General features: G+C 49.5%; 1 protein-coding gene across 1 annotated transcript in view; it reads left to right on the top strand.

Annotated features, from left to right (window-relative positions):
* The first annotated feature begins 6,515 nt into the window (after positions 1-6,515).
* unc93b1 (unc-93 homolog B1, TLR signaling regulator) overlaps positions 6,516-22,611 on the top strand; it is a 113,404-nt gene continuing 97,308 nt past the window's right edge. Inside the window, exons 1-4 of the mRNA XM_078565336.1 lie at positions 6,516-6,698; positions 8,201-8,357; positions 9,032-9,119; positions 13,373-13,577. Coding sequence (XP_078421462.1) covers positions 6,516-6,698; positions 8,201-8,357; positions 9,032-9,119; positions 13,373-13,577 — 633 coding nt within the window. The remainder of the gene's footprint in view (positions 6,699-8,200; positions 8,358-9,031; positions 9,120-13,372; positions 13,578-22,611) is intronic.

The raw sequence follows: 22,611 nt of genomic DNA, 5'->3' as shown, positions 1-22,611 counted from the left end.
AGTAGTCCAGTGTTATAGCTTCACCAGGTTGTCACCTCATTTTTAGGTATGCCTGGTGCTGCTCCTGGCATGCCCTCCTGCACTCTTCATTGAACCAGGGTTGATGCCCTGGCTTGATGGTAATGGTAGACAGTGCATCCCCTATCCCTTTAGCCAGCTTCTTCAACACACTTCAGCCCAATCCAGTTAAATTTTCTAGTACTACCTCTTTACTAATGCTAATTTCTTCCAGTTCCTCAGTGTCACAAGTCCCTCGGTTGCCTAGTATTTCTGGGAGATTTTCTGTATCCTCTTCTGTGAAGACAGGTACAAAGTAATTGTTTAGTTCCTCTGCCATTTCCCTGTTCTCCATTATAAATTCCCCTGTCTCCACCTGTAATGGGCCCACATTTGTCCTTGCTAATCTTATCCTTTTCACATACCTAAAGAGGCTTTTACAGTCTGCCTTTATGTTCCTCACTAGTTTGCATTCATATCCTCTTTTCCCTTGCTTAATCACTTTCTTGGACTTCCTTTGCTGGGTTCCAAATTTCTCCCAATCCTCAGGCTTACCCTGTTTTCTGGCATCGTTATAAATCATTTCCTTTAATGTAATGCAATCTTTAACTTCTTTAATTTACTGCGGTTAATTTACCTTTCTTTCCCTTTGGGTGTTTGTGCCTTAGAGCAATGTATATCTATTGCAGACTGTGTAGTATTTCTGTGTAAATTGAAGTCACCCATTATTACTGTATTATCCATGTTACATGCATCACGAATTTCCTGATTTATACCACGCCCAACATTAGCACTACAGTTTGGTGGCCTATAAGCAACTCATACCCTTGCTGTTTCTTAGCTGCACCCAAACTGATTCTAAATCTTGATCCTTCGGTCTAAGATCCTCTCTCACTAATGCACTGATTTTGTCCCTTATTAAGAGTGCTACCCCATCTCCTTTCCCTTTTTGCCTATTCTTCATAAATGCCAAATATCCTGGGATATTTTGTTCCTAGCCTTGGTCACTTTGTAGCCAAGTCTCCGTAATGGCAATTAAATCATACCCATTTACCATTATTTGTGCATTCAAATCATCAACCTTTATGCAAATCTACGTGCATTTGGGGAGAGTATTTGGGGACTGAGGGGGAGAGTGAGGGAGGGTGAGTGTGGGAGCAAGGAGGGGAGTGAGGGATCTAGGGAGAGGGTGGGACTGAGGGGGAGAGTGAGGGAGGGTGAGTGAGGGAGTGAGAGGGAGAGCAAGGGGGAAGAGTGAGGGATTAAGAGGAGACGAAGGGTGTGGGAGAGAGTGGGGGAGGGAGGGGAGAGTGGGGGAGGGAGGGGAGAATGAGGGGGTGAGGGAGATGCGGAACAAGGGACTGAGGGAGGGAATGAGGAGAGAGCAAGGGAGAGAGTGAGGGAGAGGGGGAGAGTGAGGGAATGAGGGGAGAGGAAGGAGAAAGAGGGATAAAGGGGGAGAGCAAGGGAGTGAGGGGAGAGTGAAGGAGGGGAGAGCGAAGGAGTGAGGGGAGAGCAAAGGAGTGAGGGGAGAGCAAGGGACTGAGGGGAGAGCGAGGGACTGAGGGGAGAGCGAGGGACTGAGGGGAGAGCGAGGGACTGAGGGGAGAGCGAAGGACTGAGGGGAGAGCGAGGGACTGAGGGGAGAGCGAGGGACTGAGGGGAGAGCGAGGGACTGAGGGGAGAGTGAGGGACTGAGGGGAAAGCGAGGGACTGAGGGGAGAGCGAGGGACTGAGGGGAGAGCGAGGGACTGAGGGGAGAGCGAGGGACTGAGGGGAGAGCGAGGGACTGAGGGGAGAGCGAGGGACTGAGGGGAGAACGAGGGACTGAGGGGAGAGCGAGGGGGGACCAACGGATTGAAGGGGAGAGTGAGGGAGTGAGGGGGAGAACGAGGAGGAGAGTGAGGGATCAAGGAGGAGAGCAAAGGAATGAGGGGGAGAGTGAAGGGAGAGCAAGGAGGAGAGCGAGGGATCAAGGGGAGAGCAAGGGAGTAAGGGGTGAGTGAGGGACTGAGAGGGAGTGCGAGGGAGTGAGCGCGAAAGCTAGGGATCGAGGGGGAGAGCAAGGGAGAGTGAGGGGGTGAGGTTTAATGCGAGGGAGCAAGGGAGAGAGTGACGGAATGAGTACAGCAAGGGGGAGAGTGAGAGGGAGCCTGATGGGAGAGCGAGGGAGTAAGGGGAGTGAGGGGTCAAGGGGAGAGTGAGGGGGAGAGCGCAAGAGGAAAGCAAGAGACCAAGCGGGGAGAGCAAGGAATCGAGGGGAAAATGGGATGGATGAGCGAGGATGTGGGGGAGAAGTGAGAGGGAGAGTAATGGGGAAGGGTGAGAGGTTGAGGGAAGAGTGAGAGGTTGAGGGGAGAGCGAGGGTGTGGGGGAGAGGGGCGAACAAGGAGAGAGTGAGGGGGTGAGGGAGATGGGGAAAAAGGGACTGAGGGGGAGAGTGAGGAGAGAACAATGGAGTGGGGGGAGAGGGCAGAGCAGGAAGGAGAATGAGGGATCAAGGGGGAGAGCAAGGGAATGAGGGGGAAAGCAAGAGAGTGAAAAACTGAGGGAGAGCAAGGAGGAGAGTGAGGGAATGAGGGGAAGAGTGAGGAAGCGAGGGGGAGAGTGAGGAGGAGAGAGGGGGATCAAGGTGGAGAGCAAAGGAATAATGGGGATAGTGAGGGGAGAGTGAGGAGAAGAGCAGGGAATTGAGGGGCAGAGTGAGGGATTGAGGGACAGATTGAGGGAGTGAGGGGGAGAACTCGGGATCGGGGGAGAGCGACGGGGTGAGGATTAGGGCGAGGGAGCAAGGGAGGAGAGTGAGGGAGCAAGGGGAGAGTGAGGGAGAGCTAGAGAGTGAGGGAAACAGCGAGAGGGGAGCACGGGGTAGTGAGTAAAGCAAGGGGGAGAGCAAGAGGGAGAGTGATGGGAGAGCAAGGGACTGACGAGTAGAGATAGTGGGCAGAGCGAGAGGGAGAGTAATATGAGAGCAAGGGAGTGAGGAGAGAGATGGGGAGTGCAAGAGAGTGAGGGGAGAGTGAGGGATCGAGAGGAGAGTGAGGGGGAGAGCATGGGATTGGGAGAAGAGTGAGGGAGTGAGAGGGAAAGTGAAGAAATGGGGGGGAATGTGAAGAGGTGAGGGGAGCGCGAGGGGGTGAGTGATGGAGCAAGGGGAGATTGAGGGAGTGTGGGGGAGAGCTAGGGAGTGCTGGCAAGAATGAGGGAGAGAGTAAGAGAGTAATGGGCAGATTGAGAGATTGAGAAGGACAGCAAGAGATGGAGGCATAGAGCAAAGGGGGGGGAGTGAGGGGAGAGCAAGGGGAGAGCGAAGGAGTGAGGGGAGAGCAAGGGAGTGAGGGGGAGAGTGTGGGATCAAAGGGGAGAGCGAAGGAGTGAGGGGAGAGCAAGGAGGAGAGCGTGGGTGGAATGAGGTGAGTGCGAGGGTGGAATGAGGTGAGTGCGAGGAGAGTGAGGGTTTAAGGGGAGAGTGAGAGGAGAGCGAGGGATCGAGGGAGACAGCAAGAGAGTGATGATTTGAGTGAGGGAGCAAGGGTGGTGAGTGAGGGGGCAAGAAATGAGCGAGGGAGCAAGGGGAGAACGAAGGAGAGGGAGAACAATAGAGTGAGGGGAAGACCAAGAAGAGCGAGGGAATGAGGAGTAAAGTGAGGGGGAGAGTAACAGAGAGTGAGGGAGTGAAGGGGGCGACTAAAAGGAGAGAGCGAGGGAGCAAGGGGGAGAGTTAGGGTGAGAGTGAGGCAGTGAAGGGAGAGTGAGGGATCAAGGAGAGAGCAAGGGGAGAGAGCAAGGGAATGGGGGAGAGCAAGGGAATGGGGGAGGGTGAGGGAGTGCTGCAAGAGTGAGGGAGTGAGGAGAAGAGCGAGTAAGGGGGAGAGCTAGGGAGCGTGGCAAGAGTGAGGGAGAGCACGAAGGGCAGATTGAGAGATAGCGGGGAAAAGGGAGTGCGGGAGCGAGTGCAGGAAAGAGCAAAGGAGGAGAGCAAAGGGGAAGAGTGAGGATGAGCGAGGGGAAGAGTGAGGATGAGCAAGAGGGAGAGTGAGGGAGACAGCAAGGGAGGAGGTGGAGAATGATGGGGGAGAGCAAGGGACCAAGGGGGGAGAGCGAGGGATCAAGAGGAGGGTGAGGGAGGAGAGCGAGGAAGAGAGGGGAGCGTGAGGGAGTGAGAAAGTGAGCTACAGAGAATCACAGAATCTCTCAGAATTTTAATGGCACAGAAGGAAGCCATTCGGCCCATCGTGTCTGCACCAGCTCTCCAAATGAGCATGATGAGCTAGAGCTATTGCCCTGCCTTTTCCCCATGCCCCTGCACTTTGTTTCTATTCAAATAATCATCCAGTGCCCTCTTGAACGCCTCGATTGAACCTGCCTCCACCACACTTCCAGACAGTGCAGTCCAGACCTGAACCACTCGCTGTGTGAAAAGGTTTTCTCTCTCATCACATTTGCTTCTTTTGCAAATCATTTTAAATCTGTTCTTGATCCTTTTATGGGCCAGAACATTATACTCGTCAGCTGGCTGCAGCCCCGACCTGTACGAGCATCAAATGATGTGCAATGACGTTGGGCGAACGTCCCGACATCATCGCGCACTCACACAATACTTTGGTCGGCAAGCATGCCCAGGAGGTGACAGCGCGCCTACCGACAATTCAAAGGCCTATTAAGGCCATTAAAGTCCCAATTAAATGTTATTTTTTGCTGCTCATCCAACCTTACGGTTGGTGGGCAGGCGAAAAGGCCAAGCAGCCTTTACACTTTTTAGGGAACCTCATCCATGGGCGGCATGAGAGTTCCAACAGCAATTAAAAGTAAAATAAAAGTTTTAACATTTCATTAAGAACATGTCCTTACTCATGACAGAGTCACATGAGGGGACTTGTTTTATGCCATCTTATCATTCTTTATTTTTCATATTTTACATCCCCAGCTCCATGAGGCAGCTCTGTACCTCAGGGAGCTTTTCCTGCATGCACCTGCGCACATGCACGAACTTGTGTGCTTGCCGCCACCCCCCCCACCCCCCCACCAGGCAGTGCTGAGCGATGCCATGCACGTTTCACGTTGGGTGGGCCTTAATTGGCCCGCCCAACGTGAAATCGTGGTCCGGCCCCGATCGCAGGTAGGAGTCGGCTTCCCAACCGGTTCTGCCCACCCCCTGCCCATGAGCAGGAACAGCTGTTCCCTATCTACTCCATCCAACCCCCTCACACTGCATATTTTTGTAAAATATTTATAGACATTCTCATAGCTATTTCTAAAATTTTAAAAGCTAGACAAAGACCATTTAAAATGGTTGAAGCTATGCCTGTCTGTTACCCTCAAACAAAAAGAGCTACTGTGGCAGTATCGTAGAAATGTGCACCTTATTATCTCTGAAAAGACACTAATGACACCCTGTGGGACAAATAGACCAAAGTCAAAGAGAACTATACTAAGGCCATTCACATTTCATAAGCCAGGCTGGCTAACTGGAGCCTATTCATCTGCTCGAACAAAGGACCCCACAACCTTCCTTTCAAGTCTTAGCGGTTGGAACATTTAACAATCTCAAAGGCCCAGACAAAGGGATATACACCCTTTGTCAAAGCCAGAGTGGAGAGGTGGGAGTCATGTGACATAGCTTGTGGAATGAGAAATATTTGCCTTGTGGAACTGCAAAGCTCATTTTACAATCTGTAAGCAGCAAGACAGAAAAGGGGCTCTGCCCAGATTGAATACCTGGCCCCATCTACAATGCTTCTACTGGAACTTCTGTACCATTGCCTACAAGACTGATTCAGCTCTGCGTGTGTATCTTATCATAGAAGTCAACTCTACTGGAAAAGTGAATTATACAGCATCAGTCTTCAGTCTGTCAACCTCAGTGAAGAAATAAGTCGCTGGTCTTTGCTTCTGGACTCTGGACCCACATGAAACAATACTTCTTTTCTCTGTGGTCTTTGCCCTGTAAATCTTTCTTTTCTCTATCCCTCTTTTACTGTATGAGTGCACAGGAGGCAACGTGGCAACCCTCCTCCTGCGGTTTGAGTATGTGGAAATAAACTAACCCTTTAAGTTCATCCTATCTTGAGTTTGCTGTGAGCTATAAATAGAAAACTGGATCACACCAAAACTAAGGGATATAAAGAGGGAAGCAAATCAAAACACCCTTCTGTTTAAGGACGGGTGTTGAGAGGAGAAATCAGCGCTGTTTGAATTAACCCTTCTCCTGTCCATAATAGATATTGGAAGCTCAAATCCGGTATCAACCATTTGAATTTGACCAGAGTCCTAGTTACGACAACCAAATCTGATATAAAAGAGCCAACTGGAAGATAAGAGAAAAATCTGTTGGCTGGAACAAATTTTAAAACACAGTGGGTGGAATTTTACGGCAGCAGGATTTTATGTTCCCACGGAAGTCAATGGAGTTTAGAATGGCTCGCCACATTTTATAGCCCCGTCCCCACCACAACAGGGCCGTAAAATTCTGGCCAGTAACTTAACACAGCAAATTCCTTTTCCCTAACACTAAGAAAATGGCGACGTTTGTTGCCCAGATGTGGGTCCAGCAAGGGAATTTGAACGGTGAAACTTTAGCGGCCCTTAACACAGAACAACTGAAAGTTGTAGCTAGGGAGGTACAGTTAAAATTGCCCAGTAAAGTGAAGAGAAGTGAACTGATCCAGTTGTTGGTGGAACATTTAGATCTCACATTTCTGGTAAGCAGATGCAGAGCTCAACCATGACTCCAAATCCCTCCACCTCGCCAATTTCGAGCTGGAAAAGTTCAGAAGACAGCTAGAATTTCAGGAGAGATAGAGAGAAAGGGAAAAAGGGAGAGATGGAGAGAGGGAGAGAGAGAGAGAGAGAGAGAGAGTGCAAGGGAACAAGAAAGAAAAAGAGAATTCCAGCTCTGAAAATTGGAAGTGGAGCTAGCAGCTCAGAGAGAGACCAGACAGCTGGAAGCTGCAAGGGAAACCTCTCTCTACCCGGTAGCACATCCTATCTCTCTCACCCCGAACATACTCTGAGGCCCTCAATTATGCCAGATCCGTTCCCAAGTTCAAAGAGAATGATGTGGAGTCTTTTTTTGCTACTTTTGAGAAAGTACAGGGCAGCTAAAATGGCCATTGGCTATCTGGACATTTTTAATTTTAGGGCAGCTGTTAGGGAGAGCCCAAGAGGTCTACTCCATGCTGACTCCTGATGTGTCCATAATTTATGAGCAGACCAAGGCTGCCATCCTAAGTGCCTATGAGTTAGTCCTGAAGGCGCATCGCCAGTAATTCTGGAACGCTCGTAAGAAGCCCACATAGACCTACATCGAGTTTGAACAGCCGAAGCAAATCACATTCAACTGATGGATAAGATCCCTACAAATCCCATGCACCTATGAGGGATTGCATGAGTTGGTATTGTTAGAGCAATTTAAAAATTGCCTACCCTTCAACCTACAGATGCACTTAGAGGAGCAGAGATTCCTCACAGCCAGGAGTGCAGCTGTCACAGCAAAACAGCTGCAATCTCATCCATAGGTCTGGAAACTCTGGCAGATCCTTTCCAAACCATACCCATGAGTATTGGAAAGATAAGCAGTGTGATCTAGATAGGAAAGGCCCCCCCATCCAGGAAAGAAAACACAAAGGAAGCTGAGAGAAGCCTTCCTGCAACTGGAAAGGAGAATCCCCAAAGACTGGTGTGTTCTCATTGTAATGAACTAGGCCATTCCAGACATGAATGTTGGAGATTACAAGGGAAGCCTGTTGGTCAAATAGGGCTCCATATGATTAGTGGGCCGAAGATGCCCCAATGGATAATACAGCAGAGTTGGCAGAGACTCTTGCTCCCGAAACCTACTCATTGGAGGGCATGGCACCATGTATCTCCGAGTCAGACAATTCTCAGGGAGCTTCCGGAGTTTTGTCCTTTCAGGAACAGTGTCCCCCAACATGTCCCAAAATGTGAGCAAGTCCATTGTACTGCTCTGGGACACAGGGGCCACTCAGTCCTTAATGTTAGAGGGGAACCAAAATCTACCCTAGTCCTCCTTGAAGGCCAAAGCTCTGATCAGTGGAGTAGGAGGAGGATCTGTGTTTGCACCCTCCATTGGGTCCACCTGGAGTGTGACCTTGTTTCAGGCCCTGTTACAGTAGGGATTGCCCCTGAACAATCAAAAGCAGGAATCGATTTCTGCCTTGCAAACGATTTGTCTGGCCGTCAGGTGTTAGCCAGCGAAAGAACAGAAGCCAATGCCAACCAGCAGAAATCTGCAGGAGAGCAGAAAGCTGGGGAAGGTCCAGAGGCCCAAAAGGGTGAAATAGCACCCATCAGCATTGAGCAAGGGCTGCTCGAATGTCGCAAGGCCGAAGCCCGGTCAAGTAAGTTAAAAGAGGAAACAGCCTCACAGAATATCCCCAAATTAAACAGGGACCAGAGAAGTTCTAGATCAAGGAAAGAGATAGGGAATTTGCTGCATGTGGTTGAAGAACCTGAAGGAAGACAAGCTTTTAAACCAGGAAAGGAAAAGGTTAAGGAATCACCCAAAGTATGCCTGGCAGAAACCTTCTTTTCAAATTTAAAGAGGGATAAAGGGAGTCCCCAAACAAATGAGCAGATAGGGAGTGTGATGCCTCACCCAGTTGTAAAGCAACAAGGGAGCATAGCTGGAGCTGCACCTCCACTCGAGGGAAGAAGTGTTTCAGGGGACATGGAGAGTGTTAGGAGTTAGGAGAGTGCCCCCTCCAAATCCAAAGACATGGGCTGAGAAGCCATTGATTGGCCTGGCCTGCAGCTTTATGGCAAATTTAAATGGGGACCAGGGAAGAGCGAGAGGGATGCCTCACTTAATTGAAAAGCCACCTGGAAGTACAGAGAGAGCTGCCCATCAACCAAAGGGCAGCGGTGTTCCAAAGGACCCGGGGCCTACTCCCCAACTGACCAGTAGATATTCCAACCAGACTGGCCCCATACTCACCCACCGTAATACAGAATCATGAGGCAACCTGACAGGGTTGCCCAGTGCATTTGAAATTATCTGTAACAACCCCCCCAGGCTATAGCTCCACCTGGTATGGATGCAGGAGAGGCTCCATTCCAGAAGACAATCTTCCCATCATCCAGGCCCAGAAAGGCTGGCCCAGGTTCAGGAGCAGACTTCTCGCCTGATGCCGTGCCAACCTAAATCACCTAGCAACAGAAGCTGGAGCACTCCAGTTGTACTAATGCCTGAGCCAGGCACTAAACTGGAATCCCCGAAAGTGGCCAAAGTCCCTTTAGAACATCCCAATCCCCTGATCCTCAGCCTAACCACAGTCCTTGCGTTTGAACAGCTGAACCCACAGGTTACCAAGGTGGAGAGGGAGGAGCCAAGCTGACCTAAGGTCAAAAGCCCTGGCATTCACAAAGTGAGATACCCAGCATTCCCCACTGAATAACCCAGAGTAGATTGATCATCGCTCACCCCCAGAGTGCTAACTACCCTGTAAAACCCCCAGACGCTTTAGAGGACATTTAATCAGGAGTTGGACAGGCAGATTACTGAAGCCAATGGCTTTGCTTATGCCTGATCCCCAAGAGAGGAAATTCAGAATCCTAGCCCCCAATAGACTTCCCCATAAGGAGAAATTTGAATCATCCCAGGTCACCTAAACATTCCACATCCCAGGACAGGACAATGTCCTTGTTGAGACACTAACCCAGGTTTAAACCTCAAAAGTAGGAAAATGCAGCAAGGAACTCCATTGCACCTGCTAGCTGTGTGTCCGAAGTGCCTGTGTGAATGAGAGAATGAATGCATACTTTTTTACTTCCTATTCTTCCTTCATAACACCACATACACGTATAAAAAAAGAAACAGAATTCATTTTTTTTCTCTGAGGCTGCGAGGACTGTGAAGGGACTAAGATCTCACATTGTATATTTTTATAAAATGTATATAGATATCCTCATGGCTATTTCTAAATTTTTTAAAAAACTGTACAAAGACCTTTTAAAATGGCTGAAGCTATATTTGTCTGTGACCCTCGAACAAAATGAGCTACCTTGGCACTATCGCAGAAACTTGCACCTTGTATCTCTGAAGAGATACTAACTCACTATGGCCGCAAAGACCAAATTCAAAGAGAGCTATACAAAGGCCATTCGCACTTCATAAGCCAGGCTGGCCAACTGGAGCCTATGTGTCTGCTAGGACAAATGGCCCCGCAACCTTCCTTTCCAGTCCTAATGGTTGGAACATTTAACAAGCTCAGAGACCCAGACGGAGATATACACGCTTTGTCGAAGCCTGAGTGGAGAGGTGGAAGCCATGTGACATGGACCTAGCTTGTGGAACCAGTAATATTGCCTTGTGGAATGGCAAAGCTCAGTCTGCTATTTTACAATCTGCGAGCAGCAACACAGAAAAGGGGCTCTGCCCAGATTGAATGCCTGGCCCCCATCTCCACTGTTTCTACTGGAACATCTGTACCATTTCCTACAAGGCTGAATCATCTCTGCATACCCATCTCATTGTTGAAGTCAACCCTACTGGAAAAGTGAATTATCCAGCAAAAGTTTCCAACCTGCCAACCTCTGTGAAGGAATACACCATTGGACTTCGCTTCTGGACTCTGGACCCATGTGAAACAATTCTTTTCTCTGTGCTCTTTACCTTGTAAATCTTTCTTTCCTCTATCTCTCTTTTACTGTGAGTGCACATGGGGCTACATGGTGACCCTCCTTCCGTGGTTTGAGTATGTGCAAATAAACTAACCCTTTGACTTCATCCTATCATGAGTTTGCTGTGCGGCCATAAATAGAAAATTGGATCATATGAAAACTGAAAGATTGTGAAATATGCCACCGCTTAAAAAGGGGGAAGCTGGTCTTGTAATAAAACCTCAGCACCACCATTTTTCAAGCAGATCCAATGGCCCAGTTGAAAAACAAGGAATGAAAAAATCACTGGAGAGGGCATTCAGGGCTTGTGAGAGGAGTTGACTACTGCACTTTTGAGCCAACTGAAGGGGAACTGACTAATTTCCGCTTTACCAAACGGAGAGGAACATTTCAGGTGAAAAATGTTAGAAACAGTCAAATGCCAATTAAAGGATGCAGCACCTTAACTCAGGTTGTGCATTGTTGCGAAAGCCTATCGGGCTATGTTTGGATTGGCTTCCAAAGAGCCTTTGTCTCTTTGTTAAGAATTTGTGAGGATCAGAAGGAACCAACTGTAAAGGGGAAACAGCCCTATGGCTCAAAAATGTCTAGACCTCACAGTTGTCAGGTTCAGGCTTTGCAGGCCCAGCCGCCTCCCATCATCCCCGCCCCCAACCCCCATCCCGCCCCACCGAATACTGTCATCACATTAATGCAAGTTGGGGCTCCTGTATAATCCAAAGGATTCAACCTGACAGTGCCCTGACTGAGGCTGCTATCACCTGGCAGCATTCAGTCAGATCCAAGCCCCTGTGTAAAAGCTCTGTCATGCCTCTGGCATTTGTGGGGGGGCTAGGTGGGCGGGGGGGAGCTACTGGTGATCCTGAAGACAGTGATACTGCTGCAAGGGACGATGTGAGTATGGAATGTGTCAGGGGCTAAGCCCTCACATCATATAATTTAGAAAGTGTATATATATATATGTATGGCTAATTTCTAAAATTTTAAAAGCTGTACAATGACTTTTTAAAATGGCTGAATCTACAACTGTCTGTGATCCTGAACAAAAGGGATTGATTGGCAGTATCTCTATCTTAAGGACAGGCAGAAGATAAGCTGGACAACAGCAGCTCAGCCCTATGATCCAAAGGCCTGGCACTCACAGAGTGAGATACCCAACATTCCCCTGCAGATACACCAGAGCAGACTGACCATCACTTGCCCCGAGTGCTACCCACCCTATACAATCCCCCAAAGACTTTGGAGGACATTTAATCAGGAGTTGAACAGGCAGCGGTCTGAAGCTAATGGCTTTGCTGATGCCTGATCCCCAACAGAGGAAAGTTCAGAACTCTTAACCCTGAATAGACTTCCCCAAAAGGACAGACTTGAATCTTCCCAAGTCAACCTATCCATTCCGTATCCCAGGACAGGGCAATGTCCTTGCTGATACACTCACCCAGGTTTAAAATTCAAAAGAAAGAAAATGCATCAGGGAACTGCCATTGCTCCTGCTAGCTGTGTGTCTGATGTGACAGAATGAATGTATACTTCTTAACTTCTTATTCTTCCTTCATTAGACCACATGGAAAAAAAAGTGAAATAGTATTCTATGTTTTTTCTCCAAGACCGTGAGGACTGTCAGGGGGCTAAGTTCTCACATTATATATTTTCAGAAATATATCTCCTTATAGCTAATTTCTAAACTTTTAAAAACTGTACAATGACCTTTTAAAATGGCTGAAGCCACGTCTGACTGTGACCCTGAACAAAAGGGCTATCTGGCAGCAATGAAGGATTTTGCACCTTGTTATCCCTAAAGACACCCTAGTGATCCCCTGTGGGCTGCAGAGACCAAATTCAAAGGGAACTATATGGAGGCCATCTATATTTCATCAGCCAGGCCTGGCTAACCGGAGCTGATTTGTCTGCTAGGACAAAGGACCACCCAATCTCCGTTTAAGACTTAATGGTTGGAACATTAACAGTCTCAGGAATCCAGACAAAGGGGTACACATTTTTGTCAAATTCAAAGTGGAGAAGTAGGAGTCATGTGACATGACACTTTTAGCTGGGAAAACCAATTATTGTGCCTTGTGGCACTAAGAAACCTCAGTCTGCCATCTTTCCATCTACCTGGCAGCGGCACAGAAAGGGGCTTCTGCCCCACTGAATACCTGACCCTATTTATACTGTTTCTACTGGGACTTTTATATCATCGCCTGCAAGGCTAACTCATCTCTGCGTGCCTATCTCGTTGTGGGAGTCATCGCGACTGGAAAAGGGAATTATCCAGCACCAGTTTTCAACCTGCTGACCTCTGTGAAGGAATACACCATTGGACTTTGATTCTGGACCCTGGACTCACGTGAAACAGTAATTCTTTTCTCTGTGATATTTACCCTGTAAATCTTTTTTTCTCTATTTCTCTTTTCCTGTGTTTGAATATGTGCAAATAAACTAATCCCTTTGAGTTCATCCTATCTCCATTTTCTGTGGGGCTATTAATAGAAATTGGATCACATCAAAACTGAGGGGTTGGGTAATACGCCACTGCTTACAAAGAGGGGAGCAAATCAATACACCTTTCTGTTTATGGGTGGTGAGAGGTGAAATCAGGTCTGTTTAATTTAACCCCACTCTCCTGTCTGTAATGAATGGCTGGGATGTTTGCAACTCATGGGCAAATGACTCCCTAGCTTGCGACTGGAAGGTGACCATTGCAGCTCTGTGTATCTGTTTAATCTTTCCGCAGAGACGAGCATGAATGCATAATGGATGGAGCAGCCAACGTTGCGTTTATCCTGGCAATCAGAGATCTGAGGAGGAGGAAGAGAAGAAGGGACTGTTACCGTCAGGCTGGGAAAAGGGAAGAGCCTTGCGCTGATGAACAAGTGCCTGTGCAGCACCCTCAAGACTCTGACACTGAGGCTGACAGACCCATTCAGCAGAGACGTTTGGTATGACCAAGGATGTATTGAAGATGCTTCTCATACCTACAGATGAGCGAGAGACAGTGCTGTTGATGCCTTTGCTTGTCAAGGGAATTGGTGGCTCACATCTGCCACATTCTCTAGGAGGAATTAATGCCACAGGGACTGGGAGGCCATCCGTTGCCAGTGGCTCTTAAGGTGACTGCCGCTCTGAACTTCTTTGTGGGTGGCTCGTTCCAGAGCTCCACTGGCGGTCTCTGCGGCATCGCTCAAGCATCTGCTTATAAGTGCATCCGAGAGGTCACCGACGCTCTATTTTGCAAGGCACACAATTATGTCCAGTTCTCCCTGGATGAATCCAGCCAGGCTGCCAGAGAAGTAGGATTTGCAGCGATCTCTGGATTCCCACAGGTGCAGGGTGGCAAAAGACTGCATTCATCTGGCTTTAAGAGCTCCCTGGGAACAGCCAGTATAATTCATCAATAGGAAAGTTGGTCTGCAACCATCAGAAGAAGATTATGACTCGGACATCTTGAGTCACTTGCACGTGCCACAGACCTTTCAGATCCTCGGCGCATCCAGGGTTGGCTCCTTGGTGACAAAGGCTACCTGCAAAAGATGTGGCTAATGATACCCATACGGCAGTCACAATGCCCTTCAGAGGACAGGTATAATGCTGTTCATTCTGCAGCACGCTGATTAATTGAGAAAACCATTGGCATTTTGAAGATGTGTTTTCAATGTCTGAACAGGTCAGGAAGCACTTTCCAGTACTCTCCCCAAAGGGTCTCTCGCATCATCGTGGTTTGTTGTGCTGCACACAACCTGGTGCTACAAAGTGGGGAATGACTTGGCATTACGAGAGATTGAGGAGCTTCATGTCTTCACCAATGAGGAGGACATTGAGAGGGCTGAGCTTCATGAAGGCGAGGAAGCTGAGGCTCCGGAGGGAGAGGCCATAGCACTGGCCAGATGAGGCAGGCATGCATGTGAGATGCTTATAGCCACCAGATTCCAGGAGGATGATGACGAATCGCACATACGAGCCTCTTTCACCAGTGCCCTCCATGCTGGGTCCACCTTAACACTCTCATTGCAACCTTCATCATCTCAATGAAGCACATCAATATCTGAATGAGCAGTTACACTCTTGTGTCACAATGTCTTATCCTTGGAAGGTTATGCAGCCTCTGGAGCATGTGGTCTTTCTGTTATGGGATAATTACTCCAACAGCGCGCTTTGTGAGCAGTGTAGGCATGGTGCAGCCTCTTCAAGCATATCACCAATATTCCACTTCCTACAGCAGCCTTCAAGAGGCAGGTGCAGAACTGCAATCCTCAGTGCATTAGTATGCCTGAGGTGTTGCAAGGCACGTCAAGGAGGACAGTCATCACTTAATTGTTCTTGCCTTGATGTCTGAGGTCTGATCCGAATCCACACTGCGATATCTCTGCACAGGTAATCGGTCAGGCAAGACAAGTGTTCAGGCCTCATCATCATACTGAGTCCACAACGTGAGATTGATCTTTAGGATGCAGTCATTTGTAACTCTCAGTCATGACTGAGTGCCTGCACTTCAGCTCGCCTTTCAGTGGACTGTGAAAGCTTCAGCAGCATCAACTCTGATATCTGTCAAGCACCCATGACCATGCCTCCGTTTGGGATCTACCAACTTCCCGTACAGTCTAGCCTTGGCATCTGTGGGCCTGAAAATGCTAACATTCTATTTGGGCATTGAATACTCTAATCTTTGATAACAAAGAGCACACATCAGATATATTGGAGTTTCACTCTGATCTCATTTGAGGACTGCACAATTTCATTTCACCAGCCTGACATATCCACATGGAAACCAGGCACCCAATGCCATTATAACGAGCACATAAACCATGTCGACTGACCATCTGAGAGCTGGCACAGGGTAAATATCAAGAGACGCTAGCCAGGCCTTCTGTCCCAGCACGGCATCCTCCCATGTCAAAGTCTGCCATCTGTGGCTTTTACACACACCTCTGATCTCTCATAGTTTCAGCCCTCTAGCAGGAATCACATGGCTCAACATGTGTCAATGAGATCCATTGCTCTGCATGATGGAGGTGGGAAGGTGGGGACTAATACTGGGGTGATCTTTAGATGTACATGCAGACATGAGATAAGACTGCAGGCCACCAGGAGCGCTTGAGAGCCCCGAGCTTTGGTGGATATGTACACCACACTCAAGGCTGATGGATATTACATGGAGGCCAATGAAAGATGCACCGACTGTGGATGAGTGCTATGCACATTGCCATAGAATACTCTAAGATCCACATTGAATGCTCGTCAGTGCAGAAGCAGCAGGAGACTAAACCAGCCTGCAGCTTCTAACCTTACGAGGCAACATGGTATAAACCTCTGACGCAGGTCTCAGAGATGCATACCCCAACCTCCAAGTTCTTCGAGCCAGAGACTTCAGTAATATTGCAGAGAACGGTCAGGCACTGTAATTAGATGGTGCGAGACACCATAAAGCTGAGGCACACGGTGGGACATCTGTGAGGAGCATCTGTTACACTGAACTGACGATACAGCATATCATCAGATAGAAGGGAAGTACACCAGATGAGAAGTTGACAGTAACAAATTCTATTTACATATGTGCAAATTATATACAGATTGTGATTGCGTCATCTTTGAGCTCTTAGTGTTTCTTAATTTTTCTAACCCTACTGCTACATCTTGGTGGATCCCCAATACCCACATCAGACGTGGAGGCAGCCTGCTGAGGGCTACATCCTGTTGTCTATGGTGACCTTGGTGGGTGTCCTCTGGAGGGTGGAGGCCTGGAGGCACACCCACCTCGGCCTGTGGAGCTGGAGCTGATGGGGAAAGGGAATTGGGAGCAGCTGGACACTCTCAGAGTCACCTAGGTGGATGGGCCTGGGGTGTCGTCTGATGTTCCTCCTCCCTTTGGATGCCCAAGGGCCCCTGCCTGACTCCTGGAGGAGAAGGGGCACCTGGAGGGAGGTCACGGTGCCCCATCTCTGTCTCGCTTAGCCACTGATGGATTATGCTTAGAGTGACACAATGCAGTCTTGGCGCAGATCAGGCTCAAAGTCCTGGACCAAGGTTTCCATGGTGATTGCCGTCCTACCAGTGTTGACCTTGGTGCACTAACATGTCGGTGCAACAACATCAGACTGAACGCGGATGGACTCCTCCATCCACCATTCTAATCTGACAGTCCTGCCTGATATGCCCGTTTTGCCCAGTCTTTGCAGCTCCAATATCTCTGTAAGGGCCGAGTCCAGAGGCTCGTCATCTGACTCATACTCAGAGGAAGCCTGGCCTCCAGCAGTCCTCCCAGACCCATTGACCTTGGATGTCCCTGCCTCCACCTGCCAAGGACCCAAATCTGTGCTGTGCTTACCAGATGGTGACCCTGAGCCTGCTCTCAAACTAGGTCTCACCGAGGTGTGTGTCTCTGCACTGGTGGTGAGTGCAGGCGAATACTGAGACGGCTCTACATCTAGCGGGTCCTCAGGATCCTCATCTGAGGTGGTCTGGGGCTGGCTGCTGAGGGCCCTCTTCCTCTCCCTGCTGTTGCCTGTTTAAGAGAGAAGAGATAATGAGCAATGAGATAATGAGATACAAAGCACTCACAGTTTCCAAGGAGTTGTTAAAGGGTCCCCACTGGCTTGGGAGTCTTTGGTGGCGGCATGGTTCCGGTCCTCGCTGGCCAGCTCTGCTGCCTGCCCTTCAAATGTTGTGAGTGGTCTAAGCTCAGGCATCCACCTCCTGTCTGTGATCTCTCCCTGTTGTTGTGGTGATTTTCTCCTGCATGAAAACATATGGACAGATTGTGAGCAGGATGGATGCCACAGCACATGATTAGCATGCCTGCCTTCTGTGGGTGCTGAGTGGATCTCTGTAAGGGCTGAGGGCTGTACAGGATGTGATAAGAAATAAAGATGTTACAGTGTGTGTGAGAGAGTCAGTGGTGTTGTCTCGTCTGCTGGTAGTGTGTCAGATCCGTGTGGATTGTAACCCTGATAATGCTTGATGGGCTTGTGAGAGTGAGAGTTGAGAGTGAGGAGAAGGTGGACTTACCCTTTTGGAGCAGATAAGATCATTCATCCTCATCCTACACTGGGTGACGACCTGCACCCAAGCCTTGGTGGAGAGGTTGGTGGATCTCCGGCTCCCATCACGGGGGAAACGTATGTCCTGCTGGTCCTCCACTGAGTCGAAGAGTGTTGCCAGTGCACTGTCGCTGAACTTCTGAGCAGCGTGCTTGGTTCTTCAGGGGGCATTCTACTGGTCGGCACGATAAGTCCTGGGCTGCAGAGAGTGATGCTTTAAATATGGTGCCAGCAAAAGATGAGCCGATGAGTTTACGAATGCCAGCCAGCCCGTTACGAGATACGAAGTGCTTCACATTCACGCTAGTATAATCAGCTGAAAAGCAGACAATCTGGCTCAGAAACCTGGTGGGGGGGGGTCGGTTCCACGCCAACTTTCCTGCTCAAAACCGCACTTAGGCTCTGGAACGGGTAACTCCACCCACTTTCTCCCTCTCAGACACATACTCCCTCACTCCTAAACACACACACACAATCTCTCACACTCGCTCATTTCCTCCCTCTCACAAACACTCCCTCACTCTTTCTCTCTCACACACACACACTCCTTCATTCTCCCTCTCTCACACACACACTCCTTCATTTTCCCTCTCTCACACACACACTCCTTCACTCTCCCTCTCACACACACATACTCCCTCACTCTCCCTCTCTCATACACACTCCCTCAATCTCCCTCTCGCACACTCCCTCAATCTCCCTCTCGCACACTCCCTCACTCTCCCTCTCTCACACTCACACTCCATCTCACACACACTCCCTCTCTCCCTCACACAAAATACCTCTCCCTCTCTCACACACTCCATCACTCTCCCTCTCACAGAAAATACCTCCCTCTCTCTCACACACAATGCCTCACTCTTCCACGCTCACTCCCTCATTCTCCCTCTCTCTCACACACAAACCCTCACACATCTTCTCTCACATGCACACTCCTTCACTCTTCCTCCCTCTCACACAAACTCCCTCACTCTCCCTCCCACACACTTCCTCACTCTTATCTCACACACAAACTCCCTCACTCTTCCCCCATCTCACACACTCCCTCAACTCTTCCTCCCTCTCACACACACTCCCTCACTCTTCCTCCCTCTCACACACACTCCCTCACTCTTCCTCCCTCTCACACACACTCCCTCACTGGTCCTCTCTCACACACACAGAATCACAGTGCAGAAGAGGCCCTTTGGCTCATCGAATCTGCACCGACACATGAGAAACACCTGACCTATCTACATAATCCCATTTACCAGCACTTGGCCCACAGCCTTGAATGTTATGACATGCCAGGTGCTTTTTAAAGGATGTGAGGCAACCCGCCTCCACCACCCTCCCAGGCAGTGCATTCCAGACCAACACCACCTGCTGGGTAAAAAAGTTTTTCCTCACATCCCCCCTAAACCTCCTGCCCCTCACTTTGAACTTATGCCCCCTTGTGACTGACCCTTCAACTAAGGGGAACAGCTGCTCCCTATCCACTCTGTCCATGCCCCTCATAATCTTATACACCTCGATCAAGTCGCCCCTCAGTCCGCTCTGCTCCAACGAAAACAACCCAAGTCTATCCAACCTCTCTTCATAACTTAAATGTTTTATCGCAGGCAACATCCTGGTGAATCTTCTCTGCACCCTCTCCACTACAATCACATCCTTCCGATAATGTGGCGACCAGAACTGCACACAGTACTCCAGCTGTGGCCTCACCAAGGTTCTATACAACTCCAACATGACCTTCCTACTTTTGTAATCTATGCCTCGATTGATAAAGACAAGTGTCCCATATGCCTTTTTCACCACCCCACTAACATGCCCCTCCGCCTTCAGAGATCTATGGACACACACCCCAAGGTCCCTTTGTTCCTCAGAACTTCCGAGTGCCATGCCGTTCATTGAATACTTCCTTGTCAAATTACTCCTTCCAAAGTGTATCACCTCTCACTTTTCAGGGTTAAATTCCATCTGCCACTTATCTGCCCAATAGACTATCCTGTCTATATCTTCCTGTAGCCCCTCGCTCACTCACCGTCCCTCTCACAAATACTCCCTCACTCTTCCTCCCTCTCACACACACTCCCTCACACAAAATACTTCCCTCTCCCTCTCTCTCCCACACACACTGCCTCACTCTTCCACACCCACATACACACTCCTTCATTCTTCCTCTCTCATACACACTCCCTCACTCTTCCTCTGACACACTCCCTTACTCTCCCTCTCTCTCATACACTCGCTCACTCAGCCTCTCTCTCTCTCACACACAGTCCCTTACTCTTCCTCTCTCTCACACACACTCCCTTACTCTCCCTCTCTCTCATACACTCGCTCACTCAGCTTCTTCTCTCACACACACTCCCTCGCTCTCACACACACCTTACTCGTCCTCTCTCTCTCACACGCACTCCCTCACTCTTCCTCTCTCACACACATGACCTCACTCGTCCGCTCTCTCACACACACTCCCACACTCTTCCTCCCTCTCACACACACTCCATCACTCTACCTCTCTCTCTCACACACTCCCTCACTCTTCCTCTCTCTCTCACACACCCTCACTCTTCCTCTCTCACACACACACTCCTGCACTCTTCCTCTCACACAGGCACACTTCCTCACTCTTCCTCTCTCTCACACACTCCCTCACTCTTCCTCTCTGTCTCACTCACTCATTCTTCCTCCCTCTCTCACACATTCCCTCACTCTTCCTCTCTCACTCAAATAATCCCTCACTCTTCCTCTCACACACACTCTACTTCTCTCTCTAACACACTCCCTCACTCACTCTCTCACACACACGCTCCCTCATTCTTCTTCTCTCTCGCACACACTCCCTCACTCACCCTCTCACACACACTCCCTCACTCTTCCTCTCTCACACACACTCCCTCACTCTTCCTCTCTCACACACACACCCCCACTCTTCCTCTCTCACACACACCCTCAATCTTCCTCTTTCTCACACACACACCCTTACTCTTCCTTTCTTTCACAGTTCCTCACTCTCCCTCTCTCTCACACACCCTCACTCTTCTTCTCTCTCTCATACATTCCCTCACTCTCTCTCACACATTCCCTCACTCTCTCTCACACAAACACTCCATCACACTTCCTCTATCCTCACACTCCCTTACTCTTCCTCTCACACACGCCCTCACTCTCCCTCTCTCTCTCACACACAGTCCCTCACTCTTCCCCTCCCTGTCACACATGCTCCCTCATGCTCTCTCACACACCCTCACTCTTCTCTCTCTCACACATTCCCTCTCTCTCTCACACAAACACTCCATCACACTTCCTCTATCCTCACACTCCCTTACTCTTCCTCTCTCTCACACACGCCCTCACTCTTCCTCTCTCGTTCACACACTCCCTCACTCTCCCTCTCATGCACTCCCTCACACTCCCTCTAACACACACATGCTCCCTCACTCTTCCTCTCACACACACTCCCTCGATCTCCTTCTCTCACTCCCTCACTCTCCCACTCTCACACACTCCCTCACTCTTCTTCTCACACACACACTACCTCGATCTCCTTCTCTCACTCCCTCACTCACACACACTCCCTCACTCTTACTCTCTCTCTCGCACACACCCGCACTCTTTCTCTCTCTCACACCCTCACTTTTCCTCTCTCACACAAATTCCCTCACTCTTCGTCTCACTCAGACTCCCTCACTCTTCTTCTCTCTCTCACACACTCCCTCACTCTTACTCTCTCTCTCGCACACACCCGCACTCTTTCCCTCTCTCACACCCTCACTCTTCCTCTCACACAAACTCCCTCACTCTTCGTCTCACTCAGACTCCCTCATTCTTCTCTCTCACACACACTCCTTCACTCTCCCTCTCTCACACACACTCCCTCACTCTTTCAAACTCCCTCAGTCTCCCTTTCTCTCACGCATACTACCTCACTCTTCCTTCTTCTCACACACTGCCTCACTCCCCTCACTCTCACACACATTCTCTCTCTTCCTCTCTCACACTCCCTCACTCTCCCTCTCTCACACACACTCCCTCTCTTATTCTCTCTCTCACACACTCCCTCATTTGCCCCCTCAGACACAGACACTCCCTCACTCTCCCTCTCTCTCTCACACACTCCCTCACTATCACACAAACACTCCCTCACACTTCCTCTCTCACCCACACTCCGTTACTCAACCTCTCTCTCTCACACAAACTCCTTCACTCTTCCTCTCCCTCTCACACACACTCCCTCACTCTTCCTCTCTCTCACACATTCCCTCACTCTTCCTCTCTCTCACTTCCTCACTCTTCCTCTCTCTCACACAGTCCCTCACTCACCCACTCTCTTTCTCACACACACTCCGACTGTCCCTCTCTCTCTCTCAGACACATTCCCTCACTCTTCTGCTCTCACACGCATGCTCTCTCGCTCTTCCTCCCTCTCGCACACATACCACTCTCTCTCTCACAAACACCTCACTCTCACACAGTACCTCTCTCCCTCTCACACACACACAGCCCCTCATTCTTCTTCTCTCACACACACTCCCTCACTCTTCTCTCACACACACACTCCCGCATTCTTCCTCTCTCACAGACACACTCCCTCACTCTTCCTCTCTCACAGACACACTCCCTCACTCTTCCTCTCTCACAGACACACTCCCTCACTCTTCCTCTCTCACAGACACACTCTCTCACTCTTCCTCTCTCACAGACACATTCCCTCACTCTTCCTCTCACACACACGCTCCCTCACTCTTTCTCTCTCACACACATGCTCCCTCACTCTTCCTCTCTCACACACTCCCTCACTCTTCCTCTCATACACACTCCCTCACTCTTCCCCTCTCACACACACCCTCACTCTTCTTATCTCACACACACCCTCACTCTTCCTCTCACACACACACGCTCACCCTTCCGCTCTCACACACATGCCCTCACTCTTCCCCTCTCTCACACACAC

The sequence above is a fragment of the Cetorhinus maximus genome, chromosome 20 (genome assembly GCF_964194155.1).
Source record: "Cetorhinus maximus chromosome 20, sCetMax3.hap1.1, whole genome shotgun sequence".
Lineage (NCBI taxonomy): Eukaryota > Metazoa > Chordata > Chondrichthyes > Lamniformes > Cetorhinidae > Cetorhinus > Cetorhinus maximus.
This window is presented reverse-complemented; position numbering and strand designations above follow the sequence as displayed.